Source organism: Oncorhynchus mykiss, chromosome 1 (genome assembly GCF_057628025.1).
Source record: "Oncorhynchus mykiss isolate SJ-2025 chromosome 1, ASM5762802v1, whole genome shotgun sequence".
In the NCBI taxonomy this organism is placed as follows: domain Eukaryota; kingdom Metazoa; phylum Chordata; class Actinopteri; order Salmoniformes; family Salmonidae; genus Oncorhynchus; species Oncorhynchus mykiss.
Window position 1 is genome coordinate 40934956 of NC_143022.1, and position 17455 is coordinate 40952410.

Here is a 17455-nt window from a genome sequence, read left to right on the forward strand (position 1 = left end):
GTCCAGAAAATACTGTCTTAGTATTACTGGGCAGCCCGCGTAATATTATCAAACTGTGTATGCATGTCTTCATCATTCAGACACAATGTTACTGTAGCATAAACCTTGTGAAACATAGATATTTAGCAGACACTTATCCAGAGCGACTTAAAATTAGTGCATTCATCTTAAGAAAGCTGGGTGAGACATCCACATATCAAGTGACAAAAAATATATACAGTATATGTAACTAAAAAGACAAACATTTAATCTTTTCACATCTGTACAAAAAAAGTCACTGAAGGTACACATGGTATAAAAATACATCTGTAAATTGCTGAACATGTTCCACTGATAACAAAACCCTAACTTGAGATGCATGTAAGTTTCTCCTTAATCATAATCAACATTAGTAGGAGATACAGTATACACGACTCTCTTTCCTGTGTTTCCCAGTGTTCATCTCTGTTTCTGTGTGTCCGCTCAGCTGAGCAGTCAGGCGGCCCTCAGCTCCTGAATCCCATCAAACCGGAGCTGCCAACTCTCACGCATTGACTGTGAGACATGGATTTGACCCTCATCTCACGCTCCCACGGCACACCTCTTACATCTCACACATTGAAAAGTACTGCATTTATTTTTCTAATTCGTGTTGTGCTCCAAATCGTTTTGAAATTGGAAAATCTGCGACCGAGGTAAAGACTTTATTCAGGTTGGATATTCGACGGATATTGTAGTTTTCCTAACGTCCACCAACAGCAGTTAGGGACCGTCAACGTATTGACAAATCACATTTTTTTTATTTCAATAGCTCTTTAACCATTACTCCTAAAAACGTTCAAAACGGATTCTAGCTAACCTGATGGCAGAGACACACATTGCACACACTATTCTTTTGTCAATTTACATCTCGCACTATTTTAAATTATTTATAAAACATCTTGTAATTCAATAGCGCCTTGGTCATGTCACAAACCTCAAATTAGGTTCATAATGTCTACTCAGTGGGCCTACACATTGCACACCCTTTTGCTTATCCATTTGCATCTCATGAGATTTTATGATACATTTTTTAAAGTTTCAAATGTCAATATTTCCTTACCGTCATGACCTACAACCCTTTCAGAATATCCACTGAGTACCAAGGTAAAGACAGTTTCAGGTTGGATATTCGCCAGATATTCACACTTTCAAACCTCAATAGCTTTCAAACCACTTGAGCCACAGACTCCAAATAAGTGTCATGATGTTGGAAACATTGCACAGGTCTTATTTTCACGATTTGGACAATAATTCACTTTTCAAAGCTAGTAAATGTGTAAATGTGAGCAGCTTTCCGTATTAGTTAGGGAGCGTAAACAAAGTACAAACTTGTCTTACATTCGAATTTCAAGAGCTCCTTGGTTCAGAATGTCTACTCAGTGGGCCTACACATTGCACACCCTTTAGTTTGTCCATTTTCATCTCACACGTTTTTACATACATTTTTCAAACTTTAGAATTTCAATAGCTCCTTGGTTATGTGACCTAATGACCTCAAACAGACTTCAGAAGGTTCACGGACTAGCCTTATATATTGCACACTCTTGTTTGTGTACTGTAATCTCATGTCAATTACACACCTAAGAAGTGTGCAGTGGACATATACCCATATTGCATAACTTTTAGTTATGTATCTTCTATATTGTTGTACATTAATATTAGTTTGACAATTAGCCCCAGATTTTTAGCAACAAAAAAAAAATATATAAATATTTTAATTTTTTTGGCTTGCCTGTTTTGCATGTTATTTTGGCATTAATATGTGTCACATATCAGTTTATATATATATATATATATATATATATATATATATATATATATATATATATATATATATAATTCAGTTAAAACCTCTACAGGATTGGTGTCCCCCCCCACGGGACGGTTGAGCTAATGTGATTAGCATGAGGTTGTAAGTAACAAGAACATTTCCCAGGAAATAGACATATCTGATATGGATAATTCTTGTTAAACTAACTGCACTGTCCAATTCACAGTAGCTATTACATTGAAAGAATACCATGCTATTGTTTTAGGAGAGTGCACAGTTATGAAGTTGAAAATGTAATAATAAACCAATTAGGCACATTTGGGCAGTCAATACAACATTTGAACAGAAATGCAATGTCTCATTGAAACTGTACACTGCTTCCAAATTGCGCCTAACTTGAAATATTACATTTTGGCCTTGTTCTTGCGTTTAAAGATGATGGAACAAAAAACAATAAACATGTTTTTCTTTGTATTATCTTTTGTCAGATCTAATGTGTTATATTATCCTACGTTTCACATTTCCACAAACTTCAAAGTGTTTCCTTTCAAATGGTATCAAGAATATGGTTAAGGTCCTTGCTTCAGGTCCTGAGCTACAGGCAGTTAGATTTGGGTATGTTATTTTAGGCGAAATCGAAAAAAAGGGTCCGATCCCTAAGAGGATTTATTAAAGCTGCATGCAGACATGGTCTCTTTTTTTGTTTTTTTTGAGTAAGGTAGCTCTACCATGCAGGTGTTTCAGCCTAGCTCAGTGCTTTCTGTGGTGGTGGGGTGAGCCAGCAGAAGATACGGAGCGTTGCGCCATGATTGGCTCAGTGTTCTGTCACTCATGGGGACAGTACGTCATCTCTAAGTTTAAGTGCTTAGTAAAGGTAGACATAAAAATTATCCTGCCAACCACTATATGAAGAAGTTTAAGGAAAACATCAACTCAAATTGCTCCTTTTGTAATGATCACCCAGAAACAGTTGTGCATCTTTTTTGGCATTGTATGCATGTAAGAAAACTGTGGCAAGACATCAATGTAGGTTTATAATTGAACACATTTATGAAGATTTTACACTATTGTGGAGAGATATACTGTTTGGATTCTTTACATACAATAGAAATAAGCGGAATCATTTTTATGTAATTAATTTCATTATTCTTTTGGCCAAATTTCATATACACAAATGTAAATTTACAAACAGAAAAACAAATTTTCGTACCCTACAAAAAGAAATTGAACTGTATTTTAAATCTATGTATGCTTGTGTTCCCTCATGTGCTTTATGTATTGATTTGTTATTAATAAAAATAAAATTAAAATTAAAAGGTAGACATAAAAAATGTCAGCCTTTTGGGTTCTGCCATAGAGTTATATTACCAATGCCCATCCAAGAAGGCTCAAGGTCAATGGCCACAGATAAAATGACGTCAAATTACATTTTATGTACGGTAGCTTTGATTGGACTGATCATGTCAACATCTTACTTTCAAAGTCTTAGCTAGCAGTAATCATCATGAATCAAGTCGACAATCTACTGGCAAATCCTAATTAATCCTTGACATATGAAGATAAATAATGAAGAGAAATTATAGATAAAATGTATCGGTGCTCATCGGCCATTGGACATAAAGATTACACAACAAGTTGGAAATCGCAAATTCAACGGAGCCATTAGGGTAACCTTTCAGATATACAGTGCCTTGCGAAAGTATTCGGCCCCCTTGAACTTTGCGACCTTTTGCCATATTTCAGGCTTCAAACATAAAGATATAAAACTGTATTTTTTTGTGAAGAATCAACAACAAGTGGGACACAATCATGAAGTGGAACGACATTTATTGGATATTTCAAACTTTTTTAACAAATCAAAAACTGAAAAATTGGGCGTGCAAAATTATTCAGCCCCTTTACTTTCAGTGCAGCAAACTCTCTCCAGAAGTTCAGTGAGGATCTCTGAATGATCCAATGTTGACCTAAATGACTAATGATGATAAATACAATCCACCTGTGTGTAATCAAGTCTCCGTATAAATGCACCTGCACTGTGATAGTCTCAGAGGTCCGTTAAAAGCGCAGAGAGCATCATGAAGAACAAGGAACACACCAAGCAGGTCCGAGATACTGTTGTGAAGAAGTTTAAAGCCGGATTTGGATACAAAAAGATTTCCCAAGCTTTAAACATCCCAAGGAGCACTGTACAAGCGATAATATTGAAATGGAAGGAGTATCAGACCACTGCAAATCTACCAAGACCTGGCCGTCCCTCTAAACTTTCAGCTCATACAAGGAGAAGACTGATTAGAGATGCAGCCAAGAGGCCCATGATCACTCTGGATGAACTGCAGAGATCTACAGCTGAGGTGGGAGACTCTGTCCATAGGACAACAATCAGTCGTATATTGCACAAATCTGGCCTTTATGGAAGAGTGGCAAGAAGAAAGCCATTTCTTAAAGATATCCATAAAAAGTGTTGTTTAACGTTTGCCACAAGCCACCTGGGAGACACACCAAACATGTGGAAGAAGGTGCTCTGGTCAGATGAAACCAAAATTGAACTTTTTGGCAACAATGCAAAATGTTATGTTTGGCGTAAAAGCAACACAGCTCATCACACTGAACACACCATCCCCACTGTCAAACATGGTGGTGGCAGCATCATGGTTTGGGCCTGCTTTTCTTCAGCAGGGACAGGGAAGATGGTTAAAATTGATGGGAAGATGGATGGAGCCAAATACAGGACCATTCTGGAAGAAAACCTGATGTAGTCTGCAAAAGACCTGCGACTGGGACGGAGATTTGTCTTCCAACAAGACAATGATCCAAAACATAAAGCAAAATCTACAATGGAATGGTTCAAAAATAAACATATCCAGGTGTTAGAATGGCCAAGTCAAAGTCCAGACCTGAATCCAATCGAGAATCTGTGGAAAGAACTGAAAACTGCTGTTCACAAATGCTCTCCATCCAACCTCACTGAGCTCGAGCTGTTTTGCAAGGAGGAATGGGAAAAAATGTCAGTCTCTCGATGTGCAAAACTGATAGAGACATACCCCAAGCGACTTACAGCTGTAATCGCAGCAAAAGGTGGCGCTACAAAGTATTAACTTAAGGGGGCTGAATAATTTTGCACGCCCAATTTTTCAGTTTTTGATTTGTTAAAAAAGTTTTAAATATCCAATAAATGTCTTTCCACTTCATGATTGTGTCCCACTTGTTGTTGATTCTTCACAAAAAAATAGTTTTATATCTCTATGTTTGAAGCCTGAAATGTGGCAAAAGGTCGCAAAGTTCAAGGGGGCCGAATACTTTCGCAAGGCACTGTAGTACAGTCCTCTCAGCCCCAGTCTAAGAGGTCTCTGCTAACCCTAAAAAGCCGGCCTGAACAACTGGTCTGTGGTCAGTTTTGCCTGCTGTGTAATATTTCTCCCTGATGATGTCACTTCCTCCACCCTGTGCAGGGCTGAGACTTTGAGAGTATTGACACGGCCGACTGTAACGATGACATCGGTCTGTTTGAGATCGAGCCCATGAACAAGATTGTGATCGGACGCAACGTTAGCATGTCCTCCATGGTCATGGGTAATCCTGAATGAATCTTGAATAATGACGAGTGAGAAAGTTAGACACACATATCATACCCCCCAAAAAATGCTAACCCCCCTACAGTATTTGTGTCTCCATCTTTCTCTCTGATCATTATTCTCAATCCATTCAGGATTACCATATTCAATTCTTATTCTTTTTTACAATTTAATTAAGTGACTCCAAAATGACACAAAACATTACTCACCAATTAATTTCTATTGGGCACAAAATAATCTGAAACACAACCAAAACAAACAGCAAATGCATCCAACAAACGTGTAGTGACAAGCTTGACATAATCATTGCGTGCTATGAACATGGGACCAAATACTTTAATACACATAAGTTAATTTGTCCCAATACTTTTGGTCCCCTAAAATGGCGGGACAACAGTATGTAGAAAAAGTGCAGTAATTTCTAAACCGTTCACCCGATATGGATGAAAATACAGAGCCAAAACAACAACATCACTGTTCCAATACTTTTTGAGCTCACTAAGTTACAGTTGTCAGACTTAACTGTATGGTAAAATAATAATTTATGCAATGCCTTAATGCTTGTTCATCTGTGTAATGTACTGTGTGTTGAGAGTGTTTGCCCGTGCCTGTGTGTGTAGGTGAACCCTAGAGGAGGGACTGGTGGTGGTGGGCTTTCAGGACGGAGTGGTCTGTCTGCTGGAGCTCTACAACCCCCAGATCTTATGGGTGGTTGCCGGACGCAGTCTCTATGGCGAAGCTGAGCTCCTTCTCAAACAGACCTTCATACCCCACAATGCACCTGTGGCAGCCAACGGGTTCGGACTAGCGAGTGCCGCAGACTGTTGACCAATGTGAAATCAATCATTAGCTCACATCTATAGACAATCCACTTGTAGATCAAAAACCAACTGGATGGGTATAATAACTGTGGTGTATTGAGAAATTTATTATGTGTTAATGAGTTTAGATTTAAAATGGTTGCAAATAGCCAATGGGATTTGTATGCAGGGGTTCGGTTATTTGAATTAACAAATGACAATGGGGTTTCCGTTCTTGCATTGAAGTGATTGGATTACGAGATGCAAGGGCGGTAAAAGTTCAATGATGTATGGAAGAGTTGGGCTGAAGATACTGTAGAGTGCAGTCGACTGTAATGTGTTAAGGAGAACATTAAATAAATCTGTTCCGGTTATTATAATTATGCCTCGGAGTCTTCAGTAAAAGAACCCAGCTTCTTAGGATGCGACAATAACCAATATCAATAAACCTCCCCTCCACAATCTCTCCTTCCCTCTCCAGAGCAGGGTTTCCTAAACTCGGTCCTGGGGACATCCCTAGGTGTACGTTTTGGTTTATGACTACACAGCTGATTCAAATAACCATATCATCGTCAAGCTTTGATTATTTGAATCCGCTGTGTAGTGCTAGAGCAAAAACCAAAACGTGCACCCAGGGGGGGCCCCAGGACTGAGTTTGGGAAACCCGGCTCTAGAGTATGGACTGTAATGTGTTCTTCATCACGGGGGACAGGTACGACCTTGACCGTGGCTTTGTCACAGTCCCAGGACATGTACAGGGGCTGGAGTGTTACCCCCAGTCTCGTCAGTCTGATCCTAGATCAGTGAAATATTGACAAAAGACAATGGCACGTGAGGTTAATAATAGTGATGGGAAGTTTGGCTCTTTTTACTGACTGTGATCTTTTCGACTCGTTGAGTCAAAATAAATAATTTGTATGACTAATTTAGTTCATTTGAGCCAGTAATTCCCAGAGCACGCAGAACACACTACCGGTGAACGATGAACTGAAAACTCAAGAGTCATAATTCTACAAGACTCTCGTTCATTTGTGACTGAGACTTGTAAAAAAAAGTGTGCTTTAAACACTGTAGGCTACATTTGTTGATCGCTACAAATAAGATACTTTCCTGATACTTTTGAAACGAGGTCTAGTTGTGGCAGCAACCGGACTAGATTGTGAAAGACTCTTGGTGGAATGCATTGCTTGACTGCCGTGGGGTGATTAACACAATATCGTTCACGAACTGCAGCCCCACAAACGATTCATTCTTGAGTTTGAGTTTGTTGAACAGAGGCTGCATATTTTTGGGTTCTACAAAGCTGTGTCCATCATAACAGTAAATAATCAATGAATTGCAATTATTCTTTTCCATGCGATCAATTACCAGTTCTAAACATGTATGTTTCTAATCTATGCTGCCTGCAGCATGATCTACTTTCCTGTGGGCATATGTGACAGACATTTGTTTCCAGACCTGGAGGCCCAGAACCACAGCACCACCAACCACACCTCTGACACTTTACCTTCAGCAGCATCAAATTACGCATCAAGGTTTGGCCCTCACTGTCTGAGATTAACTGTACTGTAAACTTTAAACACAAACTAGAGATGTGTTTGTAAATATTTAAATGTCAGCGGGAGGAGGAGATTGCATTCAGGCAGGCTCTGAAGGAGAAAAGGCAGAGAGAGAGAGAGGCCCGGCTGAAGCAAGCCAAGGAGCAGGCCCGTGAGCCCACTGATGAGGAGCCGCAGGAGGAAAATGAGGAGGAAGAGTATGCAGTCTGGCAGTGTCAGGGCCTCCCCTCTGCAGCCATGCGACCTCCATGCAGGCCTCCTTGGCCCTCAGTCTCCACGACAACCAATACGGACAGCTGTGCTGAAGCTTTGATGGCCAGTTTGTCCTGACGACGGGGAGGACGTCAACATCTTCTCCTTCAGCCTGCTGCCCAGGAGGACCTGCTGAAAGCCCTGCAGCGCAGCAAGGCCAAAGACCCCTCACCATGGGTCAGTGGGATAGAGGGACAGTAAAGACATGAATAACACAAAATGGAGGGTCAGTTCTGTGGTTGACTGTGCATTGTTGTTGGTGAAACAGGTTGGCACAGGATATCAAGGACCCATCAGCATACAGGTGAGGGAGATTCCTAGTAGAGAGACAAACAACATACAAAGACACATCTGGCTAAAGGAAAACCAGTCCCTCTCTCTTTCCTATCTCCCTCTCTCTTTTTCATCCACTCCTCTATTGCTCTTTCTCTCCCTCCCTACCTCCAGATCCTCCTTGACATTTTCCCTCTCTCTGTAGCGTCGAGAAGGCTAAGCAGAAGTCGCAGATGGACCGTATGCATGGGGAGGCTGAGCTGAGGAAGGCTGAGAGATGTAAGAAGCTGGCTGAGCTGCAGAGTCAGTTTAAAAAGAGCCAGAAGAAAGACATGGAGGACAAACTAAACACCAGGCAGAGCAAGATGTGTGTGTGTGTGGTGTGTGTGTGTGTGTGTGTGTGTGTGTGTGTGTGTGTGTGTGTGTGTGTATGTGTATGTGTGTGTGTTTGTGTGTGTGTGTGTGTGTATGTGTGCACTCACCTGGTAGGGTGCCATTTCATATTTGCCCGTTGTTTCTTCCAGGTTCTGGGATTACCGTGGTAGCGTTCCAGAGTGACCAGAGCATCTCGACCTATCGTCTGCTGGCACTGTTCCAGAGGTTCCACGAGCTGAAACAGAGAGGGATGGCAGGGGGCTCTGGTACAGGAACGTTGGAGGAACAAAGCCGAGGCTGACAAAGACCGCTCCAACATCACAGGTAAGAGAAAGGGGGAGAGAAAGTGTGTGTGTATTATACCTACCTGTTACTGTTTATATAGCATAATGTGCGTGGCCCTGGCCAGCGGACCAGGAAGACCAAGGTGAGGAGGCTGTTCTTGCGGCTCGTCCAGGGGGCAGCAAGCCGCCAGGTAGAAAAACTCTGCAAAGCTATGTAGAAGGCAGAGTGAGCCCGGCTAAGACAGAGAAGAGGATGAAGGAGTGGGCTGAACTGTGAGTCTTATCATATGGCCTCTGGTGGAGTTTCCTAGTCCTTCAGAATCACTGTCTTCACTCTTCCCTACATGACTATCTCCATGTGACTCTGCGAATGATTTAATGACAATGATTTAAAATGAAATATGATAGAACCATACACATACAGTAACTAACTACTATCACATGTAGCATGAATATCCCCCCCAATAATTCAGTGGTATTGATGATTGTGCCAATCCTACCAACAGGGCCTGTAGCCGTGGCCAATAACCAGAGGAGGTGGGCCAGACTGCTGGAACAGCTAGATGCAGAGAGGAGGGAGGAGAGAAGGAGACCCCCTGCCCTACACCTGCAGCTAAAAAAGAGAAAGAGGGAGGTGGAGGAAGGAGCTGGGGTGACAGAGCTGGAGAAGGAGATAATGGAGTTGGAGGAGGTCAGGCTGCTGTATGAACAGGACTCCCTGCTGGAACAGGTCAGCCTTTCCCCTAGTTTACTTTCCAGGTGGGGTGCAAAGGCCCCAAAAGCAACATCCAGGCTCTCTGGCATCAAAATTGTCAACTGAAACCAAATCAAAATCATTCTTCTTCTCGCTCTGCCTCCATCCCATTCCCCTTCCTCCCTCCCTTCCCTTTTTCTCCTCTCAGATGTAATAGTCAGTGTGCTTGTTGCGTCAGGTAGTGATGGTAGGCTACATTACCTCCTCCACACTGATCCTCAACATGGGGGCCCCACAAGGGTGTTTCCTCAGTCCCCTCCTGTACACCCACGACTGAGCGGCCTCACACAGTTCCAACTCCATCATCAAGTTTGCTGACGAGATAGGAGGTAGGCACTCGGATGGTGTGGTGCTGATTGTGGACTTCAGGAGGAACCAGGTTGGGCACGCCCCCATCCTCATCAACGGGGTCGCCATGTAGACTGTCAAAAATGTCAAATTCCTCTGGGTACACATCTCAGATGACCTGAAATGGTCAAACCACACCTACACCGTGGTGAAGAAGGCACGGCAGCGACTCTTCAACCTCAGGAGGCTAAAGACATTTGGCCTCAGTGTTCTACAGGATACACACCCCCACACACATACATACATACAGTACAGTTGGAAAGTATTCACAACCTGTCACTTTTTCCACATTGTGTTACGTTATAGCCTTATTCTAAAATGGTATACGTATAATGTCCTCATTAATCTACACACAACACCCCATAGTGACAAAGCAAAAACTGTTTAATAACAACCAGATACCTTATTCACATAAGTATTCAGACCCTTTGCTATGAGACTCAAAATTTTGCTGAGGTGCATCCTGTTTCCATTGATCATCCTTGATGTTTCTACAACTTGATTGGAGTCCACCTGTGGTAAATTAAATTGATTGGACATGATTTGGAAAGGCACACACCTGTCTATATAAGGTCCCACAGTTGAGTGCATGGCAGAGCAACAACCAAGCCATGAGGTCAAAGGAATTGTCTGTCGTGCTCCGAGACAGGATTGTGTCAAGGTGCAGCTCTGGGGAAGGCTACCAAAACAATTCTGCAGCATTGAAGGTCCTCAAGAACAGTGGCCTCCATTATTTAATTGAATAAGTTTGGAACCTCCTAGAGCTGGCTGCCTGGCCAAACTGAGCAATCGGGGCAGAAGGGCTTTGGTCAAGGAAGTGATGGTCACTCTGACATAGCTGCAGAGTTCATCTGTGGAGATGGGAGAACCTGCCAGAAGGACAACCATGTCTGCAGCACTCCACCAATCAGGCCTTTATGGTAGAGTGCCCAGACGTAAGCAACTCCCCAGGAAAAGATGCATGACAGCCCGCTTGGAGTTTGCCAAAAGGCACCTAAAGGACTCTGACCATGAGAAACAACATTCTCAGGTCTGATGAAACCAAGATTGAACTCTTTGGCCTGAATGCCAAGTGTGACATCTGGAGGAAACCAGGCACTGCTCATCACCTTCCCTAAGGTGAAGCATGGTGGGGGCAGGCATCATGCTGTGGGGATGTTTTGCAGGGACTGGGAGACTAGTCAGGATCAAGGGAAAGATGAATGGAGCAAAGTACAGAGAGATCCTCAGACTGGGGTGACAGTTCACCTCCCAACAGGACAACGACCCTAAGCTCACAGCCAAGACAATGCAGGAGTGGCTTTGGGACAGTTCTCTGAATATCCTTGAGTAGCCCAGCTTGTCCCTGGACTTTAACCAGATCGAACATCTCTTGAGAGACCTGAAAATAGCTGTGCAGCAAGAGGGACCCGATAATGCTTTGTCATTATGGGATAGTGTGTAGATTGATTTTTTTTGGGGGGGGGGGACGATTTATTCAATTTCAGAAAAAGACTAACATAACAAAATATGGAATAGTGAAGGAGCTCGACTACTTTCCAAACTATTCTTCTGAGGCAGATTTGGGCCAAACTTTTTGGATTTGATTTATTTTTCTACTCAATTTCGTGGTATCCAATTGAGTTAGTCTTGTATCATCGCTGCAACTCCAGTACGGACTCGGGAGAAGCGAAGGTCGAGTGCCGTGCATTCTCCGAAACACAACCCAACCGCACTGCTTCTTGACGCAATGCCCACTAAACCCGGAAGCCAGACGCACCAATGTCAGACGAAACACCCTACACCTTGCGACAAGGACATCCCTGCCGGCTAAACCCTCCCCTAACCCGGACGACGCTGGGCCAATTGTGTGCCGCCCCATGGGTCTCCCGGTCGCGGCCGGATGCAACAGAGCCTGGACTCGAACCTAGACTCTCTAGTGGCACAGCGGGAGGCTGATTTCGGCTTAACTTGCACTTATATCTGAGGCTTTGTCTCTATTCAGACCATAAGCAGTTTTCAGTGTAATAACCTATCGAAGTACATAACAAGCTATTGCGTGCTTTGAGCTGCCCAGAGGCAAGCACAGAAGAAACGGGCGAGGCTTTCGTGAAGGGAGGGCAATAGTCACGTAACCAATGACGTCAGGTGAGCCAGGAGATTCGTCATTTAAACCCAGGCGGGAAAGTAGAAGTCTATATTGAAAGTGTCCGTCCCGTTTTGTTTCAGGTTGTGGGGTAAAAAAAAAAGTTTAACATGGTGAGGACGAAGGCAGACAGTGTCCCCGGAACTTATAGGAAAGGTAATGTTCTACAATCAACTTGAAGTTGTTACTTATTTTGATTCATAACATGCTAGCTAACGTTAGTTAAATGGTTATTCATTGTACCAAACTGGAATCGCTAGCTACTGTAGCTAGTGAGTTTTGTGAAGATAATTGCAACCCCTGCATTCTTATTTTGGAACAACTAACTGCTAATATTCGATTTTAGTGATTAGCTAGCTAACTAGATGGCTTGATTGACTGGGTAAGATGTCTCCCGCCAATTCAATAGAATTGTGAACACAGATGGCGCTCATGCTAACCCAGACGCGTTCGTACTCGGTTTTTGTGCCGGATTTGATTGTTACCTTAACGTTATTAAACGTGTTTACAACGAAAGACTGGATTAAAAAAAACGTGGTAGTCAAGTGTCTTTTTGGAGTATTTTCGTTAGCCAACTAGCTACTTGTTATTCATTATCCTCAATCTGGCGCCAATTTCACCGCCCAAACAAACCAGTCACACAAACTTGTCGGTGAAGATTACTTTGCTACTACTATACACTAACTCTGCATTTCAATACACGGATTTTGCTTAATAAAATTACTTGATAACTAACACACTTATCCATTTTCAGCTGTGGCTGCATCTGCACCCAGGAAGTCATTGGGTGCCTCGAGTTCTGCAAATGCATCAAGCGGCTCTCAAGCAGGCACGCCTGGTGAGTCATGATTTCATTCAGGCTTAAAGTTTAAATGGTCTAAAAGCCCATATTTCCATGTAAGCTAGATACCTACATAACCATTTTTAGTAGATGGCTAACAACTATTGCCTCCGAATGCATTTCTTTCTCATGTGTCCAAGTGGTGAGTAGTCATGGCAGATATTCGTCTAAATTGTGAATTGTAATGCTGGCATTGTTTTACAGCGAAAAGTAAATTTGCTGGAGGGAATCCTGTGTGTCCTCGGCCCACCCCAACTTGGCAAAAAGGCATTGGGGATTTCTTTGGTGGGCCCTGCAGGGAGCCTGAAAAAGAGAACCAGCTCCCCCAGTCAGATGATGAAGAGGCTGGAGGCAGTGGAGTGTCCAAGGCATCGAAGTACATTTGAATTCTATTAAGCTTAGTTTTAGAGCCAGTCCAAAATCATCCCTGAAATGCCTACCTCTTTAGTGCTTGCAGATCTGGAGGAAGTGGTGTATGTTCTCAAACATTTTCATTAGAATCTGTTCCAAAAACGTTGCCAAAGTTACTAATATTAAGAACTCATTCTGATACTTTAATATATTGCATTGGTCTGTTCTCCATAGATAACTTGGCAATGTTTTTGCAACAGATTCTGGGGATTAATATTTTTTGTACTCTGGTTTATTTGCCGAAGCAGAATCACTGGGAAATATGTGCATTTTGTTTCTGTAAAAATGTTATCTAAGTTTGAAGGCTCATCTGGCTGTTTGTGATCCTTTGTAAGTGTGTATGTACGTTGGGTGATGTGCCAGGTTTCACATTTTCAGGGTACATCTATGAATTTAACTGTGCTGCAGAGCCTGTTCAAATGTGATTATGGGGCAAACATTGCTGTCCCATCTAATGTCAACCACTCACCTTTCAGATCCAGACCACTGCCTGCTGAAGATGAGGATGCTGATGAATGAGCTTTACCAATCGTGTCCCAATTAAAAAGCCATTGCTTCTAGTACTTGAATGGGCTGGCAGATTTTGTGTATATAATTGATGAATTCGTGGTTTTTGTACAGAAGTTTAATAAACCTTTTTTTGTATGCCTGATTCCATTACCTTTTTTGTTACTCTTCCTGTTTACAATACCTAATCTATTTTCTCAATCTAAATTGCACTTAGGTTTTCTGTGCTAACAATGATTATTTTGTTATTTAAAAGCCATGATGGTAGAATTAGCAAATGTATCTGTGGATTCCCTGCCTGTCCAACAACTATGGCAATCATGCCCCTAATTTATTAGCCAATATTTTTCTCGTCATATGGGTAACTTCTACATACCAGTAGATGGTGCTAGATCATTAAGAATATCAAAATGTTGGGAACAGGATGTAATGCATACTTCTACATCAATGAAATGGGACAAATAAGCACCCACCTTAAAAGATTCACTCACCTTTTTGTTGGTTAATTGTAATGGGGATGACTGCCTCAGCAATGCTTGATGTTGGTTAGTGTTCTGTGATTAGACTACCTGCACTTTGTCCAATTTCTATGAGTGGTGGCCCTCAGTTCTCCCTATATTTTATTTTACCTTTTAACTAGGCAAGTCAGTTAAGAACAAATTATTTTTAATGACTGCCTAGGAACAGTGGGTTAACTGCCTGTTCAGGGGCACCCTTCCGGGTATTAGTCCAACGCTCTAACCACTAGGCTACCCTGCCGCCCCGTGTTTAAATGCTTGACCTTTTGTACAGTAAGGTGAACCTCCAGTGCTACATGCTTGGTCAATACCATGAGATTTTCAACCAGTATCAGGAAAGGTTGGTGGAACCAGTTGAGAAGTGCCAAATGTGACACATTATACGCAAGGTCACTTGTAGTACAGTGCCCCTGGAGCAAATTAGGGTTAAGTGCCTTGCTCAAGGGCACACTGACAGTTTTACACCTTGTTAGCTCGTATTCAAACCAGCGACCTTTCGAATACTGGCCCATGCTCTAACCGCAAGGCTACCTGCCGCCCATAAAGCACATTGACCTGTAATTTCCATGATGACAATGTTCTATCAGGATACACTTGGAATTTTCTCGCAGGATGTTGGAGCAACACTTCCGGGACCATTTTTTACAGAGACTGAAGAGGAAGCGAGACACTCCATATTTTTTATTCCGTTTAAATGAACGTAAGTATACAAGACCCCTCTGCTATTGCATTGGCGTCTACGGGAGACACCCTGTTAAACCGGAACTCACCGCTTTTTTTCAATGGTAAACAGCCGGAGTGAGCTATCTTCGTTTATGCACCATCTTTGATTTTTATATCAGTGGAGGCGAACTGAAGAGGGCTCTGGGATGCTAACTGAAAACACCAATTGACGTCGCTTCCTCGTTTCTGGCGTAATCGCTACACGGAAAATAAATGACTAAATGCATCCAGGACCACATTGAAAGTAAGTAACATTTCCACAAGCTAAAATTGGCTAACAGCTAACACTAGCTTATCTGCGTTTTCTGAACGCCGCCTAGGCTAGGTTTAGCTAGTAGCAGCTAGCTAGCTAGCAACTTGCTGGCCTGAATTGAAGACGTTGCCTGGACAATTACCTTTAGCCAGCTACTGTAGTTAGCTAACGATCCACCTACCCAGGCTAGAGAGCGTTGGACCACAAGGAAATGCATTCACTGTTTTTGTTTGTGTCTGTGGTGCAGACAGTACGATACATGGTATGTAATGGGATTGTGAGTGGTTGACTAACGTTAGTGTTTGTTGTCTGTCAAATGCGAGTTTCCGTCATTAGTTAACGACTGTAGTTAGCGAACGTTAACTGGTGATCCAGCTAGGAGGATAATGACTAAAATTGTTAGGTTATCTAATGAAGGACACGGGGACGCTCGTTTTTCACAAGTGGTTATCTATGTCCAGTAATCTGGCACGTTACTCTAACCCATGTCAGAACCAAGCTAGCCAGGTGTCTGAGTTTGTTTTGTGTCTATTAGGGCTACTACTCTTCCAAAATTAAGGCAGTTATACAGTTATAAAAACATTTACAATACATTCACCACAGATTACACAAAACATTAAGTGTGTTACGTCAGGCCCCTACTCTACTAGTTTAATTGAGGTGTCAATCAAAAATGCATCTGTTGACCAATGGGTCAACAATCAATTGTTAATTGTGTAGGTAATCCTCTAAAACAGTGGTTCCCAAACTTTTTATTGTCCCGTACCCCTTCAATCATTCAACCTCCAGCTGCGTACCAGGGTCAGCGCACTCTCAAAAGTAGTTTTTTGCTTTCATTGGAAGCCTGCCACACACACTATATAATACATTTATTAAACATAAGAATGAGTGGGTTTTTGTCACAACCTGGCTCGTGTGAAGTGACAAAAAGCTCTTATAGGACCAGGGCACAAATAATAATAATCAATCATTTTGCTCTTTATTTTGCCATCTTACATATCAAGCTTTATTTGTTAAATCAAAAATTGTGAATAACTCACCACAGGTTAATGAGAAAGGTGTGCTTGAAAGGATGCACATAACTCTGCAATGTTGGGTTGTATTAGAGATAGTCCGTCTTAAATCATTTTCTACACACTGTCTGTGCCTGTATTTAGTTTTCATGCTTGCGAGGGCCGAGAAGCCACTCTCACATAGGTACGTGGTTGCAAAGGGCATCAGTGTATTAACAGTGCGATTTTTCCAAGGCCGTATACTTTGAGCGCAGCCCAATCCAGAAATCTGGTAGTGGTTTCTGATTAAATTCAATTTTCACAAAACTGCTTGTTGCAATTTTGATGAAGCTCTCTTGTTCAGATATTGGTAGTGGACTGGGGGCAGGGCATGAAAGGGATAACGAATCCAGTTGTTTGTGTCATCCATTTCAGGAAAGTACCTGTGTAATTGCGCACCCAGCTCACTCAGGTGCTTCGCTATTTGACATTGTCTGTAAGCTTGAGTTAATTGCACACCAAAAATCATACAATGATGGAAAGACCTGTGTTGTCCTTGTCAATGCAGACAGAGTAGAGTAGAGCTCCAACTTCTTAATCATAGCCTCAATTTTGTCCCGCACATTGAATATAGTTGCATTGAGTCCCTGTAATCCTAGATTCAAATTATTAATTTGAGTAAAAACATCACCCAGATAGGCTAGTCGTGTGAGAAACTCGTCATCATGCAAGCGGTCAGACAAGTGAAAATGATGGTCAGTAAAGATGACTTTAAAAATAATGTGTCAGTACTTTGCCCCTTGATATTCAGCGCATTTCTGTATGTTGTAAAAGCGTTACATGGTCACTGCCCATATCTTTGCATAGTGCAGAAAATACACAGGAGTTCAGGGGCCTTTCTTTAACAAACGAACTATTTTCACTGTAGTGTCCAAAACGTCTTTCAAGCTGTCAGGCATTCCTTTGGCAGCAAGAGTCTCTCAGTGGATTCTGCAGTGTACCCAAGTGGCGTCGAGAGCAACTGCTTGCACGCGCGTTACCACTTCCCTATGTCTCCCTGTCATGGCTTTTGCGCC

At 42.2% G+C, this 17455-nt stretch overlaps 2 protein-coding genes across 8 annotated transcripts in view; both read left to right on the forward strand.

Annotated features, from left to right (window-relative positions):
• Positions 1 to 11760: 11760 nt before the first annotated feature.
• LOC110522455 (PCNA-associated factor) lies at positions 11761 to 14028 on the forward strand. The gene is made up of 5 exons (XM_021600877.3): positions 11761 to 12136; positions 12218 to 12290; positions 12889 to 12972; positions 13180 to 13351; positions 13863 to 14028. The coding sequence occupies exons 2-5, from the start codon at positions 12245 to 12247 to the stop codon at positions 13903 to 13905; spliced, it is 345 nt and encodes a 114-aa protein (XP_021456552.1). The 5' UTR covers positions 11761 to 12136; positions 12218 to 12244; the 3' UTR covers positions 13906 to 14028.
• Positions 14029 to 15016: 988 nt separating this feature from the next.
• LOC110522465 (casein kinase I) overlaps positions 15017 to 17455 on the forward strand; it is a 59710-nt gene continuing 57271 nt past the window's right edge. For all 7 annotated transcript variants that reach the window (XM_036977206.2, XM_090230685.1, XM_090230697.1 and 4 more), the window contains exons 1-2: positions 15017 to 15111; positions 15254 to 15378. The gene's annotated coding sequence lies outside the window, so the exon portion shown is untranslated. The remainder of the gene's footprint in view (positions 15112 to 15253; positions 15379 to 17455) is intronic.